General features: G+C 40.1%; 2 protein-coding genes across 2 annotated transcripts in view; one reads left to right on the top strand and one right to left on the bottom strand.

The window, feature by feature from the left end:
• trak2 (trafficking protein, kinesin binding 2) lies at nt 1-17,836 on the top strand. Its single transcript, XM_030150488.1, is given in 18 exon segments — nt 1-141; nt 3,480-3,665; nt 5,314-5,508; nt 8,441-8,500; nt 9,119-9,195; nt 9,601-9,717; nt 10,817-11,035; nt 11,127-11,205; nt 11,300-11,430; nt 11,802-11,876; nt 12,007-12,144; nt 12,264-12,343; nt 12,724-12,864; nt 12,973-13,214; nt 13,217-13,270; nt 13,573-14,076; nt 14,193-14,292; nt 15,024-17,836. Coding segments are annotated over 17 exon segments (3,057 nt in total). The 5' UTR covers nt 1-141; nt 3,480-3,610; the 3' UTR covers nt 15,814-17,836.
• trim25l (tripartite motif containing 25, like) overlaps nt 17,068-26,860 on the bottom strand; it is a 12,416-nt gene continuing 2,623 nt past the window's right edge. Inside the window, exons 3-16 of the mRNA XM_030150500.1 lie at nt 26,287-26,520; nt 25,985-26,144; nt 25,853-25,885; nt 25,230-25,265; nt 25,092-25,136; nt 24,929-24,982; nt 24,690-24,737; nt 24,546-24,608; nt 22,920-23,147; nt 22,071-22,187; nt 20,819-20,854; nt 20,638-20,706; nt 19,242-19,307; nt 17,068-19,049 (exon numbers count right to left, since the gene is read on the bottom strand). Of these exons, the coding sequence (XP_030006360.1) occupies nt 18,475-19,049; nt 19,242-19,307; nt 20,638-20,706; nt 20,819-20,854; nt 22,071-22,187; nt 22,920-23,147; nt 24,546-24,608; nt 24,690-24,737; nt 24,929-24,982; nt 25,092-25,136; nt 25,230-25,265; nt 25,853-25,885; nt 25,985-26,144; nt 26,287-26,520 (1,764 nt within the window). The 3' untranslated portion in view covers nt 17,068-18,474. The remainder of the gene's footprint in view (nt 19,050-19,241; nt 19,308-20,637; nt 20,707-20,818; nt 20,855-22,070; nt 22,188-22,919; nt 23,148-24,545; nt 24,609-24,689; nt 24,738-24,928; nt 24,983-25,091; nt 25,137-25,229; nt 25,266-25,852; nt 25,886-25,984; nt 26,145-26,286; nt 26,521-26,860) is intronic.

A 26,860-nucleotide genomic window follows, 5' to 3' on the forward strand; every position in this document is an offset into this window, starting at 1 on the left:
CCCGTCGCATATTCAACGTACGGCTGTCTGCTGCACGTCTCCCTCCCTTCCCTATTGTTTGAGGTTTTCGGACATAGACCCACGATCACAGCCGCATGTACCACAGGAGCTGCTCATGCTGTGGATTACAATTGACATAAGGTGGGTGTCATTAAAATAAATTCCTCCTTGATATATATAATGATTTGTTAGAGATGATTTCATGTTCAGGTTGCGATGGCGTTATGTTAGCAAATGCTAACGTTTACGTCGAGCTGTCATCATCGCCTAGCAGACGATACACCGATCAATTTCACCGTCATTCTGCCTCAGAGCTGCCATAATTCAACATGATTCATTTGGTCACCTTCAAATAGCGATCATTTTGTTGTGGCTGTTAGCTATGCTGCTACGATTTTTTTTAATTTAACATCAGGAGATTATGGCTCTCTGTTTTAGTTTAGTTAATCCATGGGTTGTATTTACCATCAGTGATACAGGAAGTGCCCAGATTTGGTAAAAAAAACAAACAAAACAAAAACAAGTCATACTACAGGTTAAAAATACTTTACAAGTAATGGTACGCATCCAGTACTTTACTCATTTAAATTTACAAAACTCTTGACATTAAAATATATGCAAAGTACTAAGAATAAAAGAGCGGAGTGGCCCTTTCAGACTGTTGTTATTGGTTTGTAGTGAATGACCTATTCATGTGTTCTTCTAGTATTGTTGCTGAGACCCAGGAAAGTGAAAGTTTTAGCTTTTTTACATTAAACAATTGTCTTGATTGGAAACTGCATAATGCAACAGTTATTTCAGATACATTTGAAAAATTGTTTTTATTTCTTTCTTTATGTTTTAATGGAATGTCCTTTGCAATGGACAGCATTTTTAAAGTAAAACTGAAACTTTTGTCCCCTACAGAGGACAAAAATGCATTGCTGGGCTAAAATACTGTAAATATAATTGGGTGATTGATGATTGAATATGTCAAGCAAATGCAGTGGGGTAAAAAACACAATTTTGCCTCTGATATGTGTTAGAGTAGAAGAAAACAGTTCATACTGAAATTAATAGTATTTTAATATCGTACTTGAGTGAATGTACTTAATTACAGGTTAACATGGTAAAACCACCAACCTTCAAAAGAAATAGACGTGCAAGTTGTCAGACCACCAATCTACTGTTGTATGCACATTCCTGTGTGTGTTTACGTCACTGTACAGTGTGTCTTGTTGGAGAGAAAAGCATCTGATTTACATTTGTGCCACATTCCATTAAGGTGGAAGAGGGAAATGTAACTACTTGTAGCCATCTCTTAACTGGAAATAAACTTGTAAAGGTTAGTTAATTAAATGTGTGAGTCTGCATGTTTTCTGATTCCACAGCCAGCTTCAAGATTGAAGGTTTGCTTCAGCAGCTGGTTAGTGTTGGAGAATGACAGGCATGAATGTTTGTTGTGGTAGACTTAAGCTATCAGTCAAAGTATAGCAGGCGGTAAATAAAACAGTTACATAATATTTTTGTTTGTTTGTTTGTTTTAAAGTATGTCCCCAGGTTCCAGTGTCTGATCTGAAATAGGCTGAGTGTATTTGTGCTATGATGGAGCACAAATGGATAAACTGAAGAAAATGAAATCAATAAAAGCTGACAGAGACCTCTTTGCATAAAGAACTTTGTCGGGTTTGTCAGATATTAGCATTTGTTCTGACAGACTTTGTTGTCGGTCACTGTTGTTGAGGGTGTCATCCGCTGATTAAACACGAAGGGAGGTGAAGTGAGTGTAAAGCTGATGTAAGCAGACAGTCTCTTCTGGGAGAGCTGTGACAGGCTGATGGGTCAAATGCTGTTGCATGTGGTTTAGAAAGTTACTTCAGGGTTGGAACCACACTGCTGGACTGGAATTTTACATGTTTATGTTGCTCTGTACTTATGTAAAATCATCTAGGTATTGTGGTCTTGTTTTATTGACAAGAGCAAAATGTACAGTATGTGTGGTCATTGGAATGCAAACCACTGTAATCCATTTAATGTTTGGAGAAAAGTTATGTGTTAAAATGAATTATGCCCGGTACTGTAAGTACATCAGAACAGGCTACGTGAAAATGAAGAAATCAATTTGAAGTAATGTCATCAGAATAGGCTGTGTCTCAAACAATAGAGGCTGTCTGACTGTGAGTGTTACTCATGAGATGACTCACAAGCACTGAGACGAGATCAGCAGTGGCATTTCTAATCACAGAACACAGAGTCATGCTTGTAAAAGATGTTACTTTGCATTTATTTCTCTGCATCTGTTCAGAATATTAAATGTCATTTGATTTTGAGTCAGATTTTGTTTTTGAGTTGAGCTCTTTTTTTTAAAGGCCTTATGGAAATGTCGACACAATCCTCCCATATCTGTGTTTATTCCAGTGTAAGTCAATCAATAGCAGGGTCATGAAGGTCAATAATGGTATTTGCCAGTCCTCTAATGCTAAGTATTGTGTTTAGGCCTTAATATCGCATGCGCTGCTTTAATCTCCTTTATAGAGCAAACCGTTTCAGGCTCTCTGTTATGTAAGCAGAGGATGAATGTTGCCCAAGGACTCTCTGCTTCCACCGACATGCTTTCCGATCCCACACAGATACACATGTCGGTCTGCGTGCATGAGCCAGGCGTGCACACTGGTGATACAGATGGTGCAGGGGTCAGTGAGGATGGCAGGCTGGAATCAAGATGACATTGCTCTGTAAAAACCGGTTTGTTATCAATTCTGTCTGTGCTCATCCCTTTAAGAGGGAACATCCAGATTGTCATCTCATTCCTCCGGTCATCCCTTTAGGCCAAAGAAGTTTCCTCACAGAGTTCGGCAACAGGATGTGGGAGGGCTCTGTTTTAATCCCTCGGCCCTCCCTTAAAACATGTGGCATATAAGGAGGAGTTAGTACAGCTCGACTGGTTACTGGCTGATTTTTTTTTTTGTGTGTGTGTGAAAAGTTGACCTTGTCAGATGGGCATACAGAAGTGAGTGGAAGTCTTTCACAGATGTCAAACTGTGGGAGGATTGTGTTTTTCTTCTGGATGTAAATGTCAGAGGCAACTGAGTGGAAAGAATAAACAGAGTAAATGTTGAATAGTGTCAACTGAAAGCAAACAGAGATGTTATTTATTATGTCCCACGACTACATACACAGATTCAAGTGAACCTGACTGATACTTTTGGATGGGTCATGGGATCCTTGTGGGATTCCCGCATGATGGGTGTCGTGTCACTGTTCATCACCTGACTAGGACAGGGTAGGAAAATGTGTGCAGCACATTGTGGGAGTGGGATTCGCAATGCTTGTAGGTTGTTTTTTATTTATATATGCATAGTTTATGACATGAAATGCACCTGAAAATCATCTCTTTTGCTATGGGAGAGGAATAATTCTTCTGGACTGGAATATAACAGCAGTATTTCTGTGGAAGTACAAGGTGACAGAAGTAATAAGTATTCGCTTGTCTCTTTTAGGTGAAGCTGTGTGTGGGCGCCACCGGTCAATTTTAAGAACAGGATGTGATGTCACAGCGTTAGCAGCTCCCATTTTCCCTGTCCAGAGCCAGTTTGTGAGTGGGGAGCCCCTCCCACTCTGTGGACAGGACATGTTTGAAGCAAAACCACGGGTGGTGGAGAAGAAAGAGTCAAGCACCGAGACAGGTGAGCTGTTTTAGATGTGGATAAAATAAATGATCACGCTCCAGTATGATTAAAAAATAGCTTTATCTTCACAAAATCTTTTTTTTTTTCCCTGTAAATAATGTGTCTCCTCCAGTATCCTGCTGCCTTACAGTATGTTGTGCTCAGTGTGTTTATGTCTTTGGGTCTGATGCTATAGTTAGTCCCATGTGTCCCAGTAAACCACATGTCTGCTCAAGTGGAAGGACATCGGCTTGTACAGCACTCAAGCCAAGAGCATTTTCCCACCCAGACAGATTTGAATGTCTCATCAGTCACATTTAAGCTCCTACTCACTGTGATTTCATCCAGTATATTAATTTAACTGAAATTTGTATTTAATTGAATTTTTTTATGTTTAGTCAGGCAAAAACACAAAAGATGCAGCCTGGCTTAAAACAAGTGGAGACTCTGAATGATTCTTGATTTCTGGGGCCAATATGAATGTTATGAAATACATGTGTAATACACTGAGAAGCACACATTTCTCCAGTGATCCCTCGAATGTAAAGACATATAATTGGTGGAGGATGATATTTTACAGTATAACAATCAAATTCCTTGTTCAAAATGAGTATGGCACAAACGTCTGTCCGCTAAATAAAAATACACCCCCCACCACAAAATACATGTAACTTGAATTTACCCACAATAATGCATTACCCTTTTTGCATATTATGGCAAATGTGTATGGAAGAATCAGTGCAATTTCAGTTCATTTTTTTATTAGTTTATAAAATGTGAAAATATAAATAAGAAAGAAAATATTTGAAAATTAATATCAAATAAAATATAAAAAGCTACTAAAGTACTTTTCCCAGGTAAATAGTAAATGTTGAAGAAACTGTGGCTGTCAGCTAGCCCATCACTACCACAGATTCCGGAACTGTCAGGGTATACAAAACTACTGGTCTGAGATCAATAAAGCAATGCAGCAAATTTTTAAAACATACATTCCCCCTGACTTCAAAACTAAGTATTTATGACTCAAAAACACCTCCTATGAAAATAGATGGATATCTCTGGAATGTTCTTTTGGCAGCAGGGAAAAAAGCAATAACAAAAAATGGATGGTACAAGATGAGCCAACTGTTCAGCAGTGGGTTCAAATAACCAGGGACATTTACAAAATGGAAAAAATCACCTTCACTGTTAATCTAGAATTAGAACTATTCATCAAACATTGGGAAAAATGGGAAAACTATGTGAAACAATACATGCCAAATGTTACCTTGGTGACATAAAAGGAGACTATCCGATATAATATGTCCTTTTTTACTTTTTATTTTGCTCTATTATTGCTCGTAATCTTTCTTTTTTATTGAATGTGTTACAAAGCTAGATATGTCCATGCTGTTCTCTCTCTGGATGTTTGAAGAAAAAAAGTTTTAATCTCTAAGAAAGTGGGACAGAGACAACTAGAAACATATTAACCTCACTGTACCTTGTTTGATTGAGAATGTGTTTTTAAATATGACACTGTGAGGAATATGTAACGTATTAATGTGACGGGAAGATGTTGTGGCTTTTATGCTTCAATAAAAAAAAAAAAAGCTACTAAAGTACACAGTTATGATGGTTTATCATCATCATGTAGGAATATTAAACCTACTTGCTGATTTCTGTTCAGATGAAGGGCTGGGCAGCAGTGGGAGGCATTTCGGCTCCAACTCGGTGGGCTCCGGTTCGGCCGGCTCTGGTTCCCTGTACCTGTCAGACAGCCAGGACTGGGTGGTTTCCCCCAGCTGCTCTCCTCCTGATGAAGGCCCGGTCCAACACAGCGCTATCTCCCCCATGCTGGCCGAGGAAACTTTCCGCTACATGAGTAAGTGTGTCCACCTGTGTTTTAATGCAATATTTATGTTATTGAGTGATTTACAAGCATTTTGGGTCAGTTGTGTCTTCAAAATAGCAAATTACCTCTTTTGTTTTCTTTGTTGTCTTTTGATTGGTTAAGCCTGTGATGACATCAGTGAGCAGATGGCGTGTTTCTGTCTCAGTGCATTAAACACGTGAGGGATTCATGTTATTCCTCACATCCCCCTCAATTAAAATCACTGGGATTTACAGTCGATATTATTTGGCACATGAGTTGCCAATGTGTATATGTGCGAGTGCGCGTGCCCTCAACAACTTTAAATGTGTGTGTGTGCGTTTGAGGGAGAGAGAGACAGACAGTGAGCAAGAGGGATCCAGAGTTAAGTGGAGCTGAGTTGAATGCCAGGGCCATAGTCACGGGACAGACACAGAAGGGGGGAGCAGAGTGGGAAGACAAGACAGCAGAAGGGTGACATGCCGCTTTTAAACATCCACAATGAGGACACATATGATCATTTTGCCGTGGAAGGTGAGCGGAGGATAGCGCTGCTTGGTGTATGTGTGTGACATGTGAGCCGGTGTGACTGCAGAACAGATACTTTGTGCCTGCAAGGTCAGTAAAGGCATTGCAGGCAGGAGGGGCAAGGTTGCATGTACTGTATTTGTGAGTTACTGTGTTGAAAAACAGGAAATGGGCGGATTTGAATGAGTGTTTACATTCAAGTAAGTTGTGGTATGCGGTAGTGGTTGGATAAACTTCCTACTTTATGCACAATCTCTGTGTCTGATATCTCTGCATTTGGTTGTGTGATCATAGTGTATTTGTGCTTTTTTCTTTGGTCGTTCAAATTACCCGTAAATACAAACACGGACCTGACCTGGTATTTTTTTCCCAGCGTATAAATAACACCAGCATTTCCCACGTTCTGACATTCCATGTTTTATTAATGGTTGACCTACTGTGTGTGTCTTTCACTTTAAAGGGGAACTTACTTGGAGCTCATGAATTAACTTCCTGCCTACAGTGTACTATAGACAATTTGAGGAAGGTGCAAAATGACTTCATGGTTCAGTGTTTCCTCTATATTCATTAGCAGTGTTGAGTAAACGTATATATTGTATGCTCTAATTTGATCTTGTGTAGTCCTGATGTACAGGAAACACTATGGCCTGTGTGTATATTTGCACTTGCACGTGCACATCTATCAGGGGTACAGTAAGGGGAGTGTAGGCGTCAGATTGCTGCTCAGTGATACATTTGCTCCACTTCTGCAGTGGAACATCAGAAGTACCCTATAAATAGTGTCCAATGCACTTTAGGAGGTATTTTAATATCTATGTGCCTGTGTATTGTAAAGAAATCACGTCCTTTGTATAAGGAGGTGTTTAAACGCTCAAAGGATTATGGTTTATTCTGATCACGCATTAATAATTCACTACTGCTATATCATGATACTCATATCTGAAGTGTCAGGTGTCGCGTTTTTGAGTCATGTTGTGAAATCAGAGCAGTGAGCTGTACTAAACAAACCTGGCAGGAGTACTGTAAGAGCAGCAATTTAATGTACAAGCCATTTTCCAAACGTGTTCCGAGTAATTCTAATGTCTAGTTCGCCCATGAGTGTTTACGCTGATCTCACATGTAAACTCCTAGTCTCACATTATCAGAATCAGGATGTGTTTTATGAACCAAGTCTGCAAGTGTACAGACACTGTCAGCAGAGCCAAGGTAAGGTAGTGATAATAAAAAAAACAACCGCATTTGAGATCTGTCCGCAATCTGTTTACAACCACCGCTGTAATTAAACTGAGGAACAGTGGTGGTGAAAGACCAATCACATGACATTTATAAAAGTGTTAAGTGCAGGTTGAAATGAGGGTAATATGTAAGTCAATATAATGGTGGAAGTGGAATACAAGTCAAGTTTTTAGATTATTTACCCCCTGTAAAGTAACAGCTCAACAATGTAACACAAAGCGTCAAATGCCCACAAACATGACCTTTGCCCTCGCCTTCGGCATTCATTTAAGTACAACTGATTAAATGAACATTTCACCCTCTGACACCACTGGTTAATCTACAATTTCCAGGGTTTATGGTGCTAAAGGTTCATCTGCTCTTGAATCTAAACCTCCATAGTGTCTTTTAACAAGTCATCCATTGACCATTGTACTGTGTGTTCTTACAGTCCGACAATCAATACTAAAATAATAATCATAATTTTGAACTTTTCTCCTCTGCAGTTTATGGTCTTAAGTAACTTTCTATTACTGCAGTTAGTGTTTTTTGATGCATGCTGTGCAGTAATATAAATGCCTGTCTTCCGGTGTGTGTGACCAAAATAACTCCCATGAGCAGAGGTTATTTTAATCTCTGCAGTCGTTGTTGGAGGGACGTGCAGTGTCCACATCCACAGGTCACCGTGGGCCTCAGATTACTGGACAGCCCTCATCCATTTGAGCAGCTGTCTAGTACTATTTACTGCACATAATCCCTCTGTGATAGTTATACATTTACAAAAGGAATCAAGCTGCAAAGAACAAACACAGCATAAAAGCATAAATGCTGTATACACAACTGGTGCAGAGGTTAGAAGCTTTTCTCATTTTATTATAAAGGCTTTTTGTTAGAGCTAATGACTTCACCATTAGCATTGCCATTTTTTTTTAAACAGGTGAAAGAGGGAGCGGTGCAGCGCTGGTGACACACATTCAGGTGCTAAATAAAAGTGAAGCTAATTGATGTGTAGATCCGCCGACTCAGTCTCGACAAACTAATGTTTCTACATGATGTTGGTGTATTGATGCTACAGCTCTCACCCTCAGCTTCCTTCTCTTTCTCTGCTACTCTTTTCCTCTTTTAGTCTCAGGACAAGCAGACTGCTTCTAAGCTTTTTGAACTTGTTTCCTTCCCTTCTTTTATCTTTCTTTGTCTCCAGCGTATCTCGCTTTGGAGCCCTCCTCTTATTCCCATCCCGGCTCTCAGAGCCTCTCCAAAGGTATCTTCCTCTCTCTATCTGCCTGTTCTGCTCTCCAACTCCCTCATTTAGCTCCAGTGTGAGGGGCTTCAGTCCAGATCTCGACTGTCCTCTGGACCCCTCCAGAGTCACAGACCTGGAGCCCCTCTCTGCTTTCTGCATGTAGTTGGCAATAGACATGAGATTTGCCTAGTATAGGTCTGCTACGATAGAGAGCCTGTAGTTCTGTAGCACCGTATCGTGTGTGTGTGTGTGTGTTTGGAATCTCATTATGTTAAGTTATGGTGAATCATTATTATTGTCAGACCACTAACAACCACATTACATCACAAAGTACTTGCTGTATCATCAGTCATGTCTCCTGGCATTCAGTTGAACCAGGTAAAAACTGGCTGCTGATGAAACTTAAAGAAATGTGCAGAAAGTAAGTTAATGTGAAGCTGTTTGAGTTGCTTGTGGTCTGAATATTTTATTTGGTCTTGATTGAAACTGGCATGATACAGGAGTGTGTTTAGGGTGATGTGGTGTATCATTTGTGTTTAGAGATGGTTGTCCCTGTGGGCATATTTTGCATGATTGTGTGTATATTTGGGAATTTGTTTGTTTGTTCCCTATAAGTGAACTCTTGTCTTTTGCCAGTCCTCAGTGCTGATCGTGTGGAGCAGATGACCAAGACGTACAATGACATTGACGTGGTCACACACCTTTTGGCTGAGGTAGGTGTCATGTTTATTACTTACTACATCTACATAAAAACTGTTTGACTGTTCAATATATTTGGAATATAAATCTCAAATGAACAACATTTCTGGTGGAAAGGAGCAACGCATACTTTTAACAATATGAAAGTCTTAGATATCAGCAGGTTTTTGGTTATGAGCAAATATTGCACCACTGATTTTATCAGGAAGGAGACTGAAGGAATAAAACGGGTAAAAAAAAAAGTCTACCGCTAGCTAGAAAACTTTGTAGTATTTACAGAATATTCGTTTTCATTAGCCATGTAAACATCTTGTGTGGAATATTGTAGACCAAGGATAATCACTGTTTAGACAACAGTTTGTTTTCCACTAAGCAGTAATGTCTGATTGGCTGTTTGACGCTGTGCTCTAATTGGACAGCGGGACAGAGACCTGGAGCTGGCAGCTCGTATCGGTCAGTCCCTTCTGCAGAGGAACCACCTGCTGCAGGAACGCAACGAGGCCTTGGAGGAGCAGCTAGCACAGGCCCTGGACCAGGTACTTTAACCAGGGTTCCCGTGGGGCCTTAAAAAGTCTTAAAAGTTTTGAATTTACAAATCTGCATTTAATACCTTAAAAAAGCCTTTAAAGGTATTAAATTTGATATGGTAGGTCTTATGTTATGTTGTCATAAACTTATTCTCTGTATTGTGTTTAAATGTGTCCAAGCTACAATGAAAGTAATGTTAGTTTACCAACCTGACAATTTATATAGAAATTAGGAACCAATTATTGCGAACTTTGCAGCCCCCGGTGAGAAGTGACACAGAATGGTGGGAATCAAGGCGTTAGAGTAAATAAATACAATTGCGGGAAAAAATTATAAGACCATCAAAAGTCATCTAAAACAATGGTTATGCAATCAAGTACTAACTCCTGTGTGTATCATGTGACTAAAACAGACAGAAAAGAAAACATGGAATGCCTAAAAGCACTGTTTTTGTCAGTACAATGCCATAGCTATTGATGTAAGAACTGAAGTGATTTTGGTTATTATCAAGAAAACCATGGAAAATGGCTAGATATCAGCTCTGAAATTAAACTCGTATGAGCTATTTTTGTTGTTCTTATTATATTTGTCCGAACAAATGTACCTTTAGTTGTACCAGGCATTACAATGAACAAGAAATTGAAGAAAACAAGGGGTAGTCTAATCATTTTTTCCGAAACTGTACTTTTTCCTAAATTCTAGGAATCTTTTTGCCAGTATGGCCATGAAATGGACATTAAATTCTGTTCTAAGTAGTCTTCAAAAGGTCTTAAAAAGTCTTAAATTTAACTTGTAGAAACCTGTAGGAACTCTGCTTAACACATACAGGCTAATTCTGGCCACATTTCATGATTAGTTCAAACCTGTTGTAAATGACTACTTTCAAGTCCACGACACCTTTGGGTATAAAAGCATTAGAGTCACATGGGAATGCATAAAAACATAAAACTATCATAAAAAAGCTTCCACTAAACACTTGCTATCACTCACTATTATGAGTCCACCCTCAGCGTGACCCACTCAACACTAACAACCCTGAAAGTACTTCCATTAAAAGGGTCTTAATGTAATCCCTATTATGACTGCTGTACCGTCCATGTTGATCAGGTTCACCAGCTGCAACATGAGCTCAGTAAGAAGGATGAGTTGCTTCGGATGGTGGCCAGCGCCTCAGAAGAAAGCGAGACCGACTCCAGTGTCTCAACACCACAGCGGCAAAACCAGCTTCCGGGAATCACCACGGCCGCTGCTGCCCTCAGTCAGCTGGAGTCACTGCAAAATAAGCTGCAGGAGCTGGAGGAGGAGAATCTGTCACTCAGGTCTGAGGTAAGAGGTTTTCACAAAGTTAGATTGACTTCAGTGTGTGTCTAAAATGTGGCCCAGAGTTGTAAACTTCAGAAATTTCATCTATTTTCAGGCGTGTCAGCTGAAGAGAGACACCATCAGCTACGAGGAGAAGGAGCAGCAGCTGGTCAATGACTGTGTCAAGGAGCTCCGTGAGTCAGACCACACACCTGCACAAGTTCAGAAGGCACAGTCACAAGTCCGTTGTGCTAATTTTAACTTGGTCTGTGTTTGTCTTTGTTTCAGGTGAGTCCAACAGCCAGATGGTGTCTCTGACTGATGAACTGTCTCAGAAGAACGAGGAGCTGCTCAGACACCAGGAGGAAATCGCTCAGCTGCTCTCTCAGATTGTAGAACTACAGCACAGAGTTAAAGAGGTCAGAACAGAGCAGATTTAATATAGGATTTAAAATGTTACACACTTTTACTGCTGTATTTTATAGTTTAGTTTCTTTTCAGTGAGAATGGGGGATGAAAACAAAGCTTTTATTTTAGCTGCCACTCGATTTCATTTTAATTTGTGTTTAATGTAGTTCTTACCCAGTTTTCATGGTTTTGAAAATTTCTAGTTCTTAATTTTCATTAACTGTTTTAACCTTGAGGTAGAGGGAGATGGAGTATTGTGGATTATACTTTTATTACATCCACATAATAGAGAAAAAAACAGTTATATCCATTTTGTATATCCTATGATGGTGCATATGTGTGTGTGTGTGTGTCTGTTTTAAACATTTTTGTTCCTTTGTAGCTGGCTCTAGAGAAGGAGGAGCTGAGGATCCACCTACAGGCCTCTAAAGATGCTCAAAGACAGCTAACAGCAGAGGTGCAGTTCCACACACACAAATAAAAGTGTTGGCACACAATTTTGGTTTTTTTTGTAATTTAGTGATTGTCTGAATAAATAGAATCACTTCTAAAAGTCGTTTTGTGTCATTATTGTGTGTGTGTTGCAGCTGAACGAGCTGACAGAGAGAAATGCCGAGTGTGTCGAGATGCTCCATGAGTCACAGGAGGAGATCAAAGAGCTTCGCAGTAAAAATACTCCCTCATCTGGGATGCGACGGCACCTTTCTTATGGCCTTTACCCCATGGTGAGAGGAACACCTTGGAAATTTAGTTGCAGCATACAGATTTATCACTTGCAGTTTAATCCTTCAACTGGATAAAAAGTGCCTCTTGTATATGATCCTGCGTTTTCTTGTGTGTACAGGACTCTCTTGCTGCAGAAATTGAGGGCACCATGAGGAGAGAGCTGAGTATAGATGAAGAGACTGCTTTCCAGGACCAAAGGTCAGAAACTCAAATGATCTAAAAATATGAACAACTTGGAGTTCTCAGTGAAGGTGTCTCCATCTGTCTGCTGTGTTCAATGAATGGAATAGAGGTCAGATCAGCAGTAAAATGTTTCACATGTATAAATAGCTAAACCATGATGAATCTAGTATCTTCTGCCAACTTTACCTGATATTGTCGATGGATGGCAGCAGTGGTTGGTTAGATTTTCTTCCTTTTAACACTTAAATTCTGCTCCTCTAGATGGACTCATTGTTCAGCGTTATCCTCCTTCACACAGCTTAGAAAACATAAGGTGGTAGACTCTTAATGTATTATCTTGATGATTTGTGGTCATTTCTTCTAACCCTTCCTGTCCCGCTCTCTAACTTCTGCAGAATTTCCCAGAAGCGAGTCTTCCAAACGGTTCGCTCCATCAATGCATCAACAGCAAAAGCAGCCTCAGCTACACCTCCCATCCCCGGTTCAGGGCAAAGCTCTCTAGTGATGACGGCTCAGCCCTTCCAGTCTGCTCAGGGGTACATTACACACACTACCAGTACCTACTGAGGAGAAGACTGACTTTCATTGTCCACGTGTGTTATTTTTCCATTAATTCAGCTCACAAAGCTTTGTAATGTTTGCAGAGAGGAGGTAAAAATGGGTCAGCCTGGCTCACCAGGTGGAAACGACCTCACCAGAGCCCTGCATCGACTCTCACTGCGACGACAGAACTTCCTGTGTGAACGCCAGTTCTTTCAGGCGGAGCGTGAAAAGAAGCTGCAGGCTCTAATAGCAGCGGAGGCAGACGGGGAGAACAGCGGCTGCAGTTCACCGATGGGCAGCGTCATGTCGTCCTTCTCCAACCTGTCGGAGCTCTCCTTCAGCTCCAGTGTTTTAAGACCTTCCTACCGGAGAAGCTGCAGATTGTCAAGCCCATGGAAGGTGAAAATTATTCATCAGACATGTTTTGTTTTTTTTCGTGTTTTTTTTTTTTTTAAGATTTTGTTGCGTGCACTCATTTTTAAGTAGCTGTTTTGGTCTTTAAAATGTTGGAAAAAGATGAAACATGTTGATCAGTTTTTCCCAAAACCTCTCATTGCTAAATACATTCAGTTTAGTCTTAAAGAGGAGGAAAGAAAGTTTAAGACACTCTCATTTAAAATCACTGTAATTAACTGAAAATTGAAAAATGTTGGTATTACTTTGACAACTCATCTTATAAAATATAATTCTGTCTGTGTCAGGCTCACTGACGCTCCACCACTGGCAGCAACTGGCCAAACCACACCTGGCCACCATCCTGGACCCTCACCCTGGAGTGGTGACAAAGGGTTTCCGCCCCCTGGCCCAAGATGCTGTGTACCGCCTGTCTGACATGGAAGAGGATGAGGAGGACGAAGAGCACAGAGAGAGAAGTTTTGGCGTCTTGGAGAAGGGGGCATCAGAGCAGGGTAAAGATGAAGAGGATGAAGAGGAGGAGGAAGGCGGCATCACCTTCAAAGTGCGGTGCTCATCTACACCAGATGAGAGAAAAGACAGGAAGCATGCCGTGTCACCTGTCTCACCTCTTGCCTCCACCTTGCCACCATCCTCATCCTCCCTCAGACCCGACCTCTGCGTGACCCCCGGCCCATGTCCCATCACAGAGAAGTCCAACGTAACACCTCAGCCCATTCCAGGAACCTCTACAGCAGCGGTCCAATCAAATCAAATTAACACCTCAACATCAACAGTCACATCTTCGTCTGGTGAATAACTATGCAGAATCAGTATTCTGATTTCGATTTGCAGTAATTGACAGTACATGTATTTCTCTGTAATATCCACGTACATTAAGGATGTTTTTTCTCTATTTTTTGTTCAGTACAAAATCCAGGCAAGTGTCAGAGCTCCACTTTCTCCACCTACACCTTCACCACCTGCCGCATCCTGCACCCCACTGATGTCACACAGGTTACCCCCAGGTATGTGAACTGTAAATGGTAGTTTTCATGTAGTGAACAGTACAGAATAGCAGCAAATTAAAGACAAAGAGTCATGGTATATCTGAGATGTTGAGAGAAGTATCTGCCAGTACATGTTCATTATGTCTCCTGTAATATGGGGTTTCTGGTCATTCTTAATGTCCTATGCAAAATCTTAAGAATTGCTTAAAATATGAAGGTAATGTTAAGTTTTATGAAGTTGTATAACTTCAGTATCACTTTTGGATGTCTTATGGAGGTAAGAAAAACTATCGATCATGCTGTAACTATAAAGTAGACATTGAACCAATAGATGCAATGCCTTGTCACACCAGCTCATGTTAATGTCTTTTGATAAAATTTGTATTAACTGCCTGCTGCTCATTGTGTTAGGAAATGCTTAATTTAGGAACTTTGGTATAAAGATATTTGAGTTGCATGGGATAAACAGAGCTGTTGTTAAAACGTAACTGCAAATACCTGCCATCACCAAATATTATTCTAAAGAACTCCTCCAACCCCAGTAATGAATTTTCATGTTGACTATGAATAAATTATTTCTGAATTGTTTCTGGTTTCCCTTCATATCCTGTGTGCTTTTTGACATTGGGTTTTAAATAGGTTTTTAAGACCATAATGAACCTAATTCTTAATGGTCTTAAAAAGGTCATGAAGCTAAGTTGTTGGAAAACTGTAGAAGTTTAATCTGTTGCTCTTCTTTACTTTATCAGTTCTCAGTCGTCTCTACTGGCCAACACTCCCAGCTCCATGAGGACAGGTCCCAGTACTCCTGTGACTCCTTGCAGACTCAGCCTCGGTGACTCCTTCCCCCCTCGGCGTTCTCCTGCACCCCCCAGTGGCCTTGCAAAGCTGGTCTTGGAGAGGGGAATTTCTGCACAAGTTTCAACAGATACCCCTTCGCCCTCGCCAAAACCCACCCCCAAGCAGCCATTGTTCCGCCTTCTCCCAGGCACCCCTCCTAACTCCCCCTCCCACTCGCCTACTCCCTCTCCTGTGCCCATGGAGTCACGCCAGCACTCAGCTGATAATTTCCTTGCTTCGCGGCCAGCAGAGCTCTTCCTCCAGGACGTTTACGGGTTGAATCTGGGCCGTGCCCCTCACCCTGACCTTCCAAGCCCATCACAGGAAACATCAGCCCCTACTCCCAAATCTGGTCGCACTAAGCCTGACCTGGTTAACGTGGGCCTTGTGGAGAGACTCCGCAGGCTGGGATTCACAAAGGTCCTTCACGGTGCAGAGCCCGGGGGTGCAGTATCGCGCCAGGATTCTGCTACATTTGTGTCGACAGGTGGAGGGAGCCTGTTGGACGGCCTAAGGCGCAACCAGAGCCTTCCAGCCATGATCGGTGCAAGAGCACCAAAGTCTATGAGTAATCCAACACCTGGTCCTCCCCACCCTACCTCCCTCGCCCTCCCTCCACCACCCTGGGGGAACCTCAAAGAACGGCGAAGGCCTCTCGCCTCCATCTCTCATGTCCCATCAAGTTCAACCAAACACTGAGTGGAAGAGGCAAACACACTCCAAGACATGAACCTCCTCAATCCCCTTCTCCCTGGGCACTCCTCTCCTCCTTTCTGCCTTTGGAGAGATGGAGTTAGGGCCTCTAATGTCAGTCCCTCCTTTTTAATGACTTAATTTTAAAGCACAACTGATTGAACTGACTGTTTTTAGCGATACCGCAGTGTCTATGTGTAGATGTTTGCCATGATGCTAGTTATAAAGGCCTTAGCTTGCCTGTGGATTCAGCGCAGTACCTTCTCAGTAGTAGTCTTAATTAAGGTTCTGTAGTTTTCCTGTGAGGCTCTGGATGGTCAGAAGCAGGTAGAGGAGAAAGGACGACATGCATGTGGAAGATGGTTTGTGGAAGTGAAGAAGAATAAAGACAGAATTGTCAGAAGAAGGATCTTTTCATTTTTATTCATGTTGGAAGAAAAAGAAAGAAAGAAAGAGAAGGCTAGAAAAGAAAGAGTGAGCATCCAGGGTCCAGACTTTATAAAGGGCTTGTCCTGTAGTGGGTTGGAAAAGCTTTAGTTTTTAGGCAAATGGCACAAAGCTAGTCGAGTCTGTTAACTGAACATGCCCATTAGAAAAGGCAGACGGACATCAGCAAATTATTACATTGAGAAGAGAAGGGATACAACTTGCTAACAACCGCAAACGGCATTAGAAGGCACCATACTGCCAGGCTAATCTCATAGACAGACCATGCATCTAACATGCCAGTATTATATTAATGATTTTACTCTTGCACGGATGTTTGGTCCATGTGCCGTGCCCCCTTTCCGTCCCCCTGCAAGTGTCTGTCTGCATGACACGTTTCAGTATGTCCCAGCATGCACCTGTCCAGCAGGCAGGTGGGGCCAGCCTGAGGGAACCCGGGTACCAAATCAGCAAAAGGATGCAAGGCAAATGGGCCTCTTTACAGCCTTTTCCTTCAGGTCTTGTGTGTTTTTGTGTGTTTTTACTGGTTAAGAGGCCTTAAGTAGAAGCCAGCACTGTTCTGATTTGTGTTCCTGTTTTAAGCCATGTTTGTACTGTAAATATCGGTTGCACTCGGTGGGATTTGGAGGTTTAGTTAGTTGAGGATCACAGCTTGAATGAAAACATTTTGCTACAGAGGCCAATTGGAGATAAGAGTTTTTAGCCAACATCCTTTTCTCAGGCTCATGGAGCATTCAGGTTCAGCTTAAGAGGGAAAACCACTGGCATATGACTTTAGTTGTTTATCACATTCAGGTTTATTATTTATGAATGTTTTTTTTGTCTTGACTCGATCTCAAGGCCATTGAGCACATCTAAAAGTCCAAAATATCCTGTTAAGATAATAGTAAGCTCAAATCTGTGTGCTTGAACCCTAGGTTGACCCCTGACCTTTCCATCATGAGTGCTGCTCTCCCTTGTAAAGCCAGCCAGACTCACCCACTTAGTAATATTATTATTATAATTGCACTTTTATTTTTTTAACCATTGTTTTACTGACATGAGTATTTGAAGTATATTAATTCTAACATATTAATGCTAAGTTTAGTATAATGTGTGCCTGTTGCTAATATTGGCTAACATTTGGTCATAAGAGTTTAATATATGTAGCAGTTTTGTGTTTTCCATGTGTAAAAGCCCACATAAGGGAAGTCATTTTAAGCTAAAACTGTTTTTTGTTTTTAATAAATCCGCTTCTCTGGCTCATACTTGTGTTTATGTAAGGCATTTTGTGAGAATTAGCTATAACATACTGTATTAAACAATCGATGAAGAGCTTCAGGTTCATGTAGGAGGATTAGAGCAGAGGGAATGCACATTCTGACTGTTCATACCTTAGGTTAGCTGTAGTTGTGAAATCAACTCGAATAAAATCCCTTTGCTTTCTGATGATGGGATTTGCGGCAAGAGGTTCAAGTCTGGTGAATTGTAAAATGCCCTGTGACTTCTTCATGCCTCCTTTTTGAAAACCTGATCCTCTGTAAACTACTCATGGCTATTATTCAGTTGCCTCTTTTTTTTAAAATAAAGCAATGGAAACGAAGTGAGTGACTGAGTGGTTTATTATAACTTGAACTGGATGTTGTGAGTGGAAATTGTGTCATGAACATTCCTCTTCCCCGAAACAAAGTCTAAACTGATTTTAATGGATGTATTTGTGTGAATGTTGAAGATTGATCAGTCGAAAAAGAATAAGTTACAAACATAAGGTTAGCATCTCAATTAAAACTGTTTAATTCCTCTTTCAGCAAAAGAATATTTTGCTGTCCAGTGTTTTGAATATATATATATATATATATATATATATATATATATATATATTTACGTGAGGAAATGTCTGAGTCATGTAGGCAATGATTAATTTTAGAATTTAAAACGGTCATTATTATAATAAAACATTTCTTACGTTATTCAAAACATGAATCATTAAGAACATTCAAACAAAATTGAGATGCCATGATGGTCTCAAATTATAAACATTTACAAGGGATCATCTGTTAATTTGGTGGATTAATTTTCATCATAAATGTTTTCACTTATAATGAGACCATATCAAAATAATTTATGACAAAAACTAAATAAATTCAGGTAACAAAAATACGATGTACAACTAAATGGTGCATTAATCAAAAGATGGAAACTGAATCCAAATGTTTGCAATCATTTTCTTGTTTAACCTCCTCAAATGGAACAGATTTTAATGCTGTCTGAACTTGCGCTGAACTGACCAAGAGCAAAGTCAAGACCTACCCCGACCCCACTGCCCACCCCGAATGCAGCATAAAGTGGTTGAGTGAAATTAGCCCGGAAAGTGTGGAGGTGCGTCATGCTCTCAGCCACGCTGTAGAAGGCCAGCGTCCCTGCCGACAGGTCCAGGTAGATTCCCAGACGAGGGGAGTAGAAGACCGGTATCTCCTTCTTTTCATTGTCGTGCATGGCTGAGCAGCAGGTGTCAGACAGCTCCAGGGTCCAGGATTGAGCGTTGTAGCCAAGCCCAGCTCTGGCATCTGAGCCCTTTCTGTTTAGTGCCCCATAGGCCACACCCATTGAGGAGCCCCGCCCCCTCCACTCCACCTCCCAGTAACAGCGCTGAGCATACAGTGGGCTCTGGCACATTACCTGGGTCCAGCCATCGAAACGCTGCGGAGTCTCGGGGTAGGGCTGAGCTGCTGACTGCAGGGTGGCCTTGGTGTTTCCCTCAGAGAGCGCCAGCCGCCTGTGTGCGCTGTTCGGGTCAAGGGTCAAGGTCACACAGTCTGGAAGAGACAATAAACAACTGCAGTAGACCAAAAAGAACAAGTGCCTCAAATCTTTATAAGAACAGTACTTTATGCGCCACTAACTGAACTTTATTTTGCAGTTTTTATTAATCCCTGCAGCAGACATTCAGACTTTTGTACTTATTTCATGTCTAAAAGGTTATTCTCTGTTTTCAGATTGTGACTTACATGTGAGGAACTCATCTCTGGTTCTTGGCTCTGGTGCCTGGATGCTGTCAATGTTAATTTCTCTCACTAGAAAAAACACTTTATGTGTTAGTCACTGAAAAACAGGCATACATAATTGTAATGCTTACGTTAGAAAAAGACAGCGACCCTCTTTGAATTCTATACCAGGAAAAAAAAATCATGTGGTCCTTTGAATTCAACCACATGTGTAAAACATCAAACAAGAGACTCAGTGTTATTTATTTAACAAAAGTGAAGCAAAAATGGAGAAGCGGCACATGAAAAATTAAGTTCAACCTCTCCCTTTGAATTCCTATGGAAGCCCTGGATTCATTTTCAGCAAGTGGGATCATATCTATAAAAGCAGAGGTTTGGGCAGATTGCTGATCTAGTGCATTCAGGTGTATACAGGGAAGACACCAGCAATGAGCTTAGAGAAGCAACTACTGCCCATCATTCTGGGAAGGGTTCTAAGTCCATTTCCAAACAATCTAGTCCATTATTCTACTGTATTCAACTGTTTATTCACAAGTGGAAAACAGTCAAGACAGTTGCCAGTCTGTTCAGGAGTGGACGTCCCAGATAATTCACCCCAAGGTTAGACTGGAAAGCTCAGAGGAATTGCAAAAAACCCAGAAATACATCTCAATATCCACAAACCTCAGTTAGCATGTTAAATGGTAAGTTCATTACAATTACAATAAAGGGAAAGAAACTGTCTTCTCTGTAAAAATAAGATGTCAGCATGGGTTAAGACGAGACCAAAGTGGAAATGACCAAACGCAGCATATCATCACAAACACCTCACACCAACTGCCGTGCACTGTGGTGGAGGGGTCCTGATTATGTTTTGCAGCTACAGAACAGGGGCACCTTGCAGTCACTGAGTCAACCAAGAACTCCTCTGTACACTAAAGGGTCTAACGTGAGGCCATCTGTCGAACACCTTTAGCTCGGCAGAAACTGGGTCAACAGGACAGTGATCCCAAACACAACACCAAATCTAAAATAGAAGGACTGAGGAAAAAAAAAGAATTAAGGTGTTGCAATGGCCCACAATCCAAACCTCAAACCTTGTGAAATGCTGTGGCAGAACCTTAGGAGAACTATGCATAAATGAATGCCCACAAACCTCAATGAATTGAGGTGATACTGTATAGAAGAGTGGGCCAAAATTCCTCCACAACAATCTGAAAGACTAACAAAGAGTCACACAGAAAACAATTACTTCAGGTTGCTGCTGCTAATGATTGTTTTCAAAGCCTCTGAACCATGGTGTGTACAGTTTTTCAAGCTGCTTCTCCATTTCGGCACAATTTTTATTAAATAATGAGACATATGAACAGATATTGCTATAGTGACAGCATTTATGCTTCATTTTCAAACATTTACTTACATGCAGGAAAAGCAGGGGCGTGATTCATGGAGTCAGGAGTGGGTGAGTCCAAGAAGAGGTTAGGGTTAACTATCCAAGGACAAAGTATTGGCACAGTTAGTGCAACTCCCTCATCTATGTTCAAATGACTATAATGATGAGTCAAAGGAAAGACAGTGACATTTAAAAGCTGATATCTTACCTTCTGTTGGTGTTTCAGGCACAGCAGACATTCCCCTGTGGAGAGCACACAGTCACATACTGTACTGTTCCAGTGCAAACAACATGGTACATAACAATTAAAGACGATGTAAAATGTTAAAATGTTTTTAAGTCAAAAGCCACAACACAACTTTGAATTTCACCTTCATTCAAAAATAAGAATTTTGTGATGTTAATTCACTCTAACGTTTAGGCTTCACCTTGCAGAATGTCTTTGTAGAATTTTCTCACATTATGGCTTAATCATCAGTCGAATTTATAGCAAGAACTATTCATAATCTAGTATCCAGCTTTCACAGGGTTGAACCTCAAGCCATCAGTGCACATAGATTGAAAGTGGACATATAGTAAGACACATGAAGCATTGATTACTCAACAGAAAAACCTTGAAAATAAATGTTTGCATATTAGAGATTACACATTTCGAACTGTCAGTCTTCTTGATGATACATTGCAATGTTTGAGGTCCACATTATCACATGATCTGGAGACACATGAACAGGAGTTACTCATCAAGTAAAGCTCACGATAATGCCTTTAAATAGTAAATTACAAAGACAGCTGAAGAAAAAGAACTGTAAATATGAACAAACTGCACTAGATGGACTTAAATCCTCCTTGACACATTGACTGGCAGATAGATAACAAATTCTATTAATCCATCTTTCTGCTTTTCATGAGTCCAATTATTAACATTTCTCAACTGCAACTTTCAAGTAAAAGAAGTTTCAAGTGCTTTCAGAGTATGAAAACGCCTACACAAGGCAGGCTCAGGTTGGCTGCATTTCAGATGAAATACTTCATGAATTAATTAGTTGCTAGTAGACTTGAGCTGATGAAGAACAGGGACAAAAAAACACACTATACAGAAAATAAGCTGAGCGGGCTGCAGTTGATATTCTTTGTAGTTAGTCTTTTTGCTTTTCAACCTTGTGTTATTAATATTTTTTTCTTTCATCATTTCTGCCTCAATCATCTAGACAGCCTGTCTCAGCAGAAAGTAGTTTCTCTTGTGCTGAATAAATAAATGCCCTTCCAACTTCAAGCAATTCAAGAATTTGCAGGAGAAGCAAATAGACATGAGACAAGCGCAAATGTTTGGCTGCCAAATATACATTAGCATATAAGATCACAGGTCACAAAACTTTGTCTCCTCTTATCTTCTGGAAAATTAAAGTTATTTTAATATAGTGATGAGAAAGGATGGTAGAGAAGGTAGAGTTAAGTCTTACATGGGTTTGGTCCAGCAGATGGAGTTGTATTGGCAGGGGGGCTAGCAGGCGTGGCCGGGGTAGTACCACGGCGATGGGAGCGGAATATACTGCTGATCGATGCCATCCGACTGAATCCTGAACAGCCACAGAGAGACAGAAGAGAAAGATTTAGAAAAAATTAAAGAGAGGCGACTGAATTTTGAATAATTTTGGACCAAGAAGCAGAGGTAGGAGTGAAGGCAAGTCAAGTTGTTCTAAAAACCAAGACAAGTCGAGCCACTATTCAGGTGAAACAAGTCATGTCTTATAAACTTCTGATGACCTGTCCTTCATGAAATGTTGAGCCATCAATTACAAACTTCAGAAATGAACAATAGCGAATGGAGTTAAAACAGTGAAGTTGAAATATAGCCTTTTAGGTCTAATGGTTCCAAAGTGAAAACAGAAGACACTGTTTCTGTGTGTCCTCACATAAATATTAAATCAAAGTTACAATAAAATATCAGATATTTGACTGATAGTGGTGGAATGCTTTCAAGTATTTTTCTTGAGGAACAATTTTTCTGCTTTTTCTTTGACGTTTAATAGTAACTACATTTGGCATACTACATACTTTTATCTTGTCTACTTTTAATTAAATAAGTATTGGAATTTTTTCATTATATGTTTGTACTTTTACTGAAATAGGTGATCTAATACTGTCTTCTTGCCCCGCTGCTGTCTTTAGTCTTTTATCAAATCATAAAAATTTACTCCAACTACTGCAGTGGTTTTAGTGTCAGTGAACACTCTCAGTAAAGTTAAGTTATACTTCAGTGTGAATCAAGTAAGCCTCAAGTCCTAAAACAAGTGACACAACTATTTTACCTCCAGCTGATGCGGGTGCCGGTGTCGGAGCTGGAGCTGGAGTCGGAGTCGGAGCTGGAGTCGGGGCTGGAGTCGGGGCTGGAGAAGGGGCTGGGGTGACCAGGACTGGGACTGGGCTCTGGGCCGGGACAGCAGCGGGGACAGCTTGGCTCTGACTGGACCTGGACCATAAAGAGTGGGACTCTCTGCGGCTGGGAGTTGGACTTGGCCTTGAGTTGGTGTCCCTCACTGTTTGGAGAACATGTGATTTATGTGCATTATAAATAGTGGAGGTTAAACAAAAAAAAAAACACTCTGAGTACTGCACTGGAGTCTCAATTCTTACACATTAACTGAGTACTTGATACTTTTGCTCAACTATAACTCAAAGGCAAATATTGTACTTTTTCTTGCTATTGCAGTTGTATAACTCTAATTGCAAGTTACTTTAGGGACTCATATTATTACTGTAAAGAAATAATACAAAATTTAGAAAAGTAAATAATGACGTCTTACTGCATATTTTATTAGAGATTTACTACCCAGTTCTAAGCACAGTAATGGAACGTAATGAGCCCTACCATTACCACCTGCAAAGCCATCAGAACATATTATATCATATATAGTACTGTGCAAAATCTTAGGCCACCTCTAGCTTTGTTATTTTTGCGGGGCTGACATGAGTGTACATTCTTATTTCTCATTCTCTTTTCTACAGATACAAGAAAACAGGAAATATGTGCACAGCCTCAAAAGAAACACAAAATAGACAAGACAAACACTATGAACTATTGTGGAGGTTAAAGTCACAATTTCCTATGATCCCTATCCCAATGACAACAAGCAGCATAAACAATTAGAAAACCTGAAAGACACCTGGTATAAAACATCAGAAAATTAATGATATACTGTACATCTCATATTGTTTGAATAAAAGGGTTAAAGGCCTGTTAAGTGCAAACACACTAAATACTGCCTCTCTGGTTTCTAGACGCTGTTTGTTGCGTGAAACTTTTGTTTCTACTGCTGTACATATTTGCCATATATTCAGATTGTATCTTAATACAGACACTAAGAAATGCATGTGTGTGGTCATTAGAAATTTACTAAATCAAAACAACTTATGTTGGAATAGAACTTCTACACATGGCTGTAAATTGCTGTAAAAGGTATTTTGCACTTACATTTGCACACACATGGTACTTGATAACAGTATTCCTATCCTGTGTTGGAGATTGTTTTCATAGCCGATACTTTGCTTTGTGTTAGTGCCATTTACTTGCAACAGGAGGCCAGTCCATCCACTTTAACGTGTCAAAATGTCTGTCGTGAAAAAGCTCCATATACTCTGACATAAAAGATCCAAGTACTTCCTCCATCACTGTTGTCACCATGCTGAGTTGCTGATAAAAGTGCCCTCACACTGATAGAGAAAGTTTGTCAAACAATATTGTTCAAGCTGAATTAAAAATAAGACAGACCAATTAAAAGATACAATCTCTGGCTAAAAATGAATGTGTACCTTCCATCTTAAATACATATTTCTTTACCCTGTAAGACTTTTGACTGATGAAAGGAGGAAGGAGCAGCCCCATGACAACCAGGAAGTCTTGAAAGTCTGTGCCAGGAAAAGCTGAATAAACACACCTGTCTCTCTTTCCTCCCTTCTCTGCCGTTCCCTTGGCCTGGGTGAGCTTGTGATTCCTCTGTCTACAGCAAGAAAGAAGCAAAGGGTTAAGGTTAAGAAGAGGTTTTTCCTTTTAGTTTACCAGTGCTTTCAAACAGTTGTACCTCTTGGTGTGTCTCTGCTTCTCACATCTTGACTTTTGAGGCCCAAACCTGAGAGATGAAACACTTTATTTAGCTATTAAACATATACCACTAAATGGGAACATTATCTATTTTATCTATAAGTCTGCTTGTGTACATTTTTGATTTTTGTTTTCTTTTGCCTACTGTATGTTTTGTAAAATTCTATAGAAATACATTTGACTTGGCTGGATCACTGTAATCATTATAATGTACAATACCAAGGCCTCGTCTCTCTCCACTCCTTGCTCCGACGGACAGACTGGGTGTGGGAGCTGTGAAAACATGCATACAATACAATAGAATTTTTTTATTTACTTTCAAGGATTAAATTAAATATGCAGTGGTGGTAGATGCACTCTAGAAAGAAATTATTGATCATACCTGGTGATCGGCTGTTTGCGTTGCGAGAACCCAGACCAGAAAACACTGTAGAAAAATACCATAGAAATAATGCATTTTCAGATTCATACAGAAGATTATGTGACATGTTCAGACTTCATTTCATAATATTAAACTCACATTTAAAAATCCCGCCTTTCTGGCCAGCCCGACTGGCTACATGAGAAAAGAGAAGACAGTGTTAAACCAGAAAACACAGCACAACTAGAATTTTTTGTTCAAAGTGTCTACAGGTGGCAATGTCTTAAATCTTCAACATAATTTTAGACAATTTAAGGCAAATGTTTTTGACAAAACACCTTCATATTCAAATATCACTAGTAAATAATAATAATAATAATAATAATAATAATAATAATAATAATAATAATAATAATAATAATAATAAATAAAAAAAAAAACAAGTAGGGTGTATGTATGTGGTCCTGTGCAGAAGTAGGTTTAAGCAGGAATATGATTAAGTATAATATCAACTGGTAGTGCAACTATAAAATAAAGAGAAGTAAAAGAGAAAGTAGTAATACTGCACAGACTTTATCTTAGAAGAGCTTGATTCATATCAATAATAAGATTAAAATGAATAAATTCAATTAGATACAATATTTGTGGCAATTAAGACGTTGAAATTAACACTAATTTGAAGACCTCTAAGGCCTAATATTGATACAATCTATTTTCAGACAATATCATTTTTTAAAAGACCCACAGTCACAATATTGTTACACTAAAAGAAAAATACTTACCATCTCCAAGAGTGAACAGAGTTACGTCATTCACTGGAAAAATAGACACAATCAGATGAAAAAGATAAATATTTATAGTGCATGACTAGATGAATTAGAATACAAAAAAACCCCAAAACTCTTTTATCAGACCTTGCTTGGTGATTTTGCTCAACTCCTGATTACACAGGTCTTCCACGTGCTCTCTGAGGTCCAATATGGCGTCTCGTAGAGGCTCAAAGGAAGCTTCTGGATTGACATGCACAGTGGGCAGGTCCCCTGACTCCAGAGGACTACACATGGACTCATAAGTCTGCAAGAACATTGTCAGGTTATGTTTTGGTAGAAATATGTATTTGTATTTGAAACACCTCATGCAAACAATAAGTTAATACAAAAAAAGGTTCAAGGAACATGTATAAAGTTCGTAAATGAATCAAGTTGAAGTCACACACTTGCAGGTAGTGGATGTGGTCTTCACAACGGGCCAGGTCCTTCATCTCTATATCCCTCCTCTTCAGCTCCTTGACTTCAGCCTCTAGGTTATCCACCACATCCTGGGCCTGACCCAACTTCTCCTTGTTGGCCTGATCCAGCACCTCCTCAAGCAGGTCCTGCAGACGCTCCACTGAGCGCAGCAGCTCCGACAATACCTGCTCTGTGTCGTCATGTACCCTATCCGCAGAATGCTTCACATACACAAACAATATGGAGACAGTTAAAGGAGTTTTATTTAGTATTGTTACTCCAAACTCTCAAAAAGTAGGGAAAAGTAGTGTACTACAAGCACCAATGAAGTAATGCTCCGTCTCCACAGACTGTATCACTGACTAAATATCTGTGACGCTCACTGTTTACACACATCTGTACATTTTTATCATCAACTTTTCTCCTGCAAACTGAAATTTGGCCAGTCAAAACCTATACTTTACCTTTTAACTCTGCTATCTTAGCTCTGTTTTTACACTGAAAACCATTTTCTGCATGGTCTGTGCTGTGAAGATCTGCACTTCCTCAGCCTCATAATCA

Source organism: Sphaeramia orbicularis, chromosome 2 (genome assembly GCF_902148855.1).
Source record: "Sphaeramia orbicularis chromosome 2, fSphaOr1.1, whole genome shotgun sequence".
Classification (NCBI taxonomy): Eukaryota; Metazoa; Chordata; class Actinopteri; order Kurtiformes; family Apogonidae; genus Sphaeramia; species Sphaeramia orbicularis.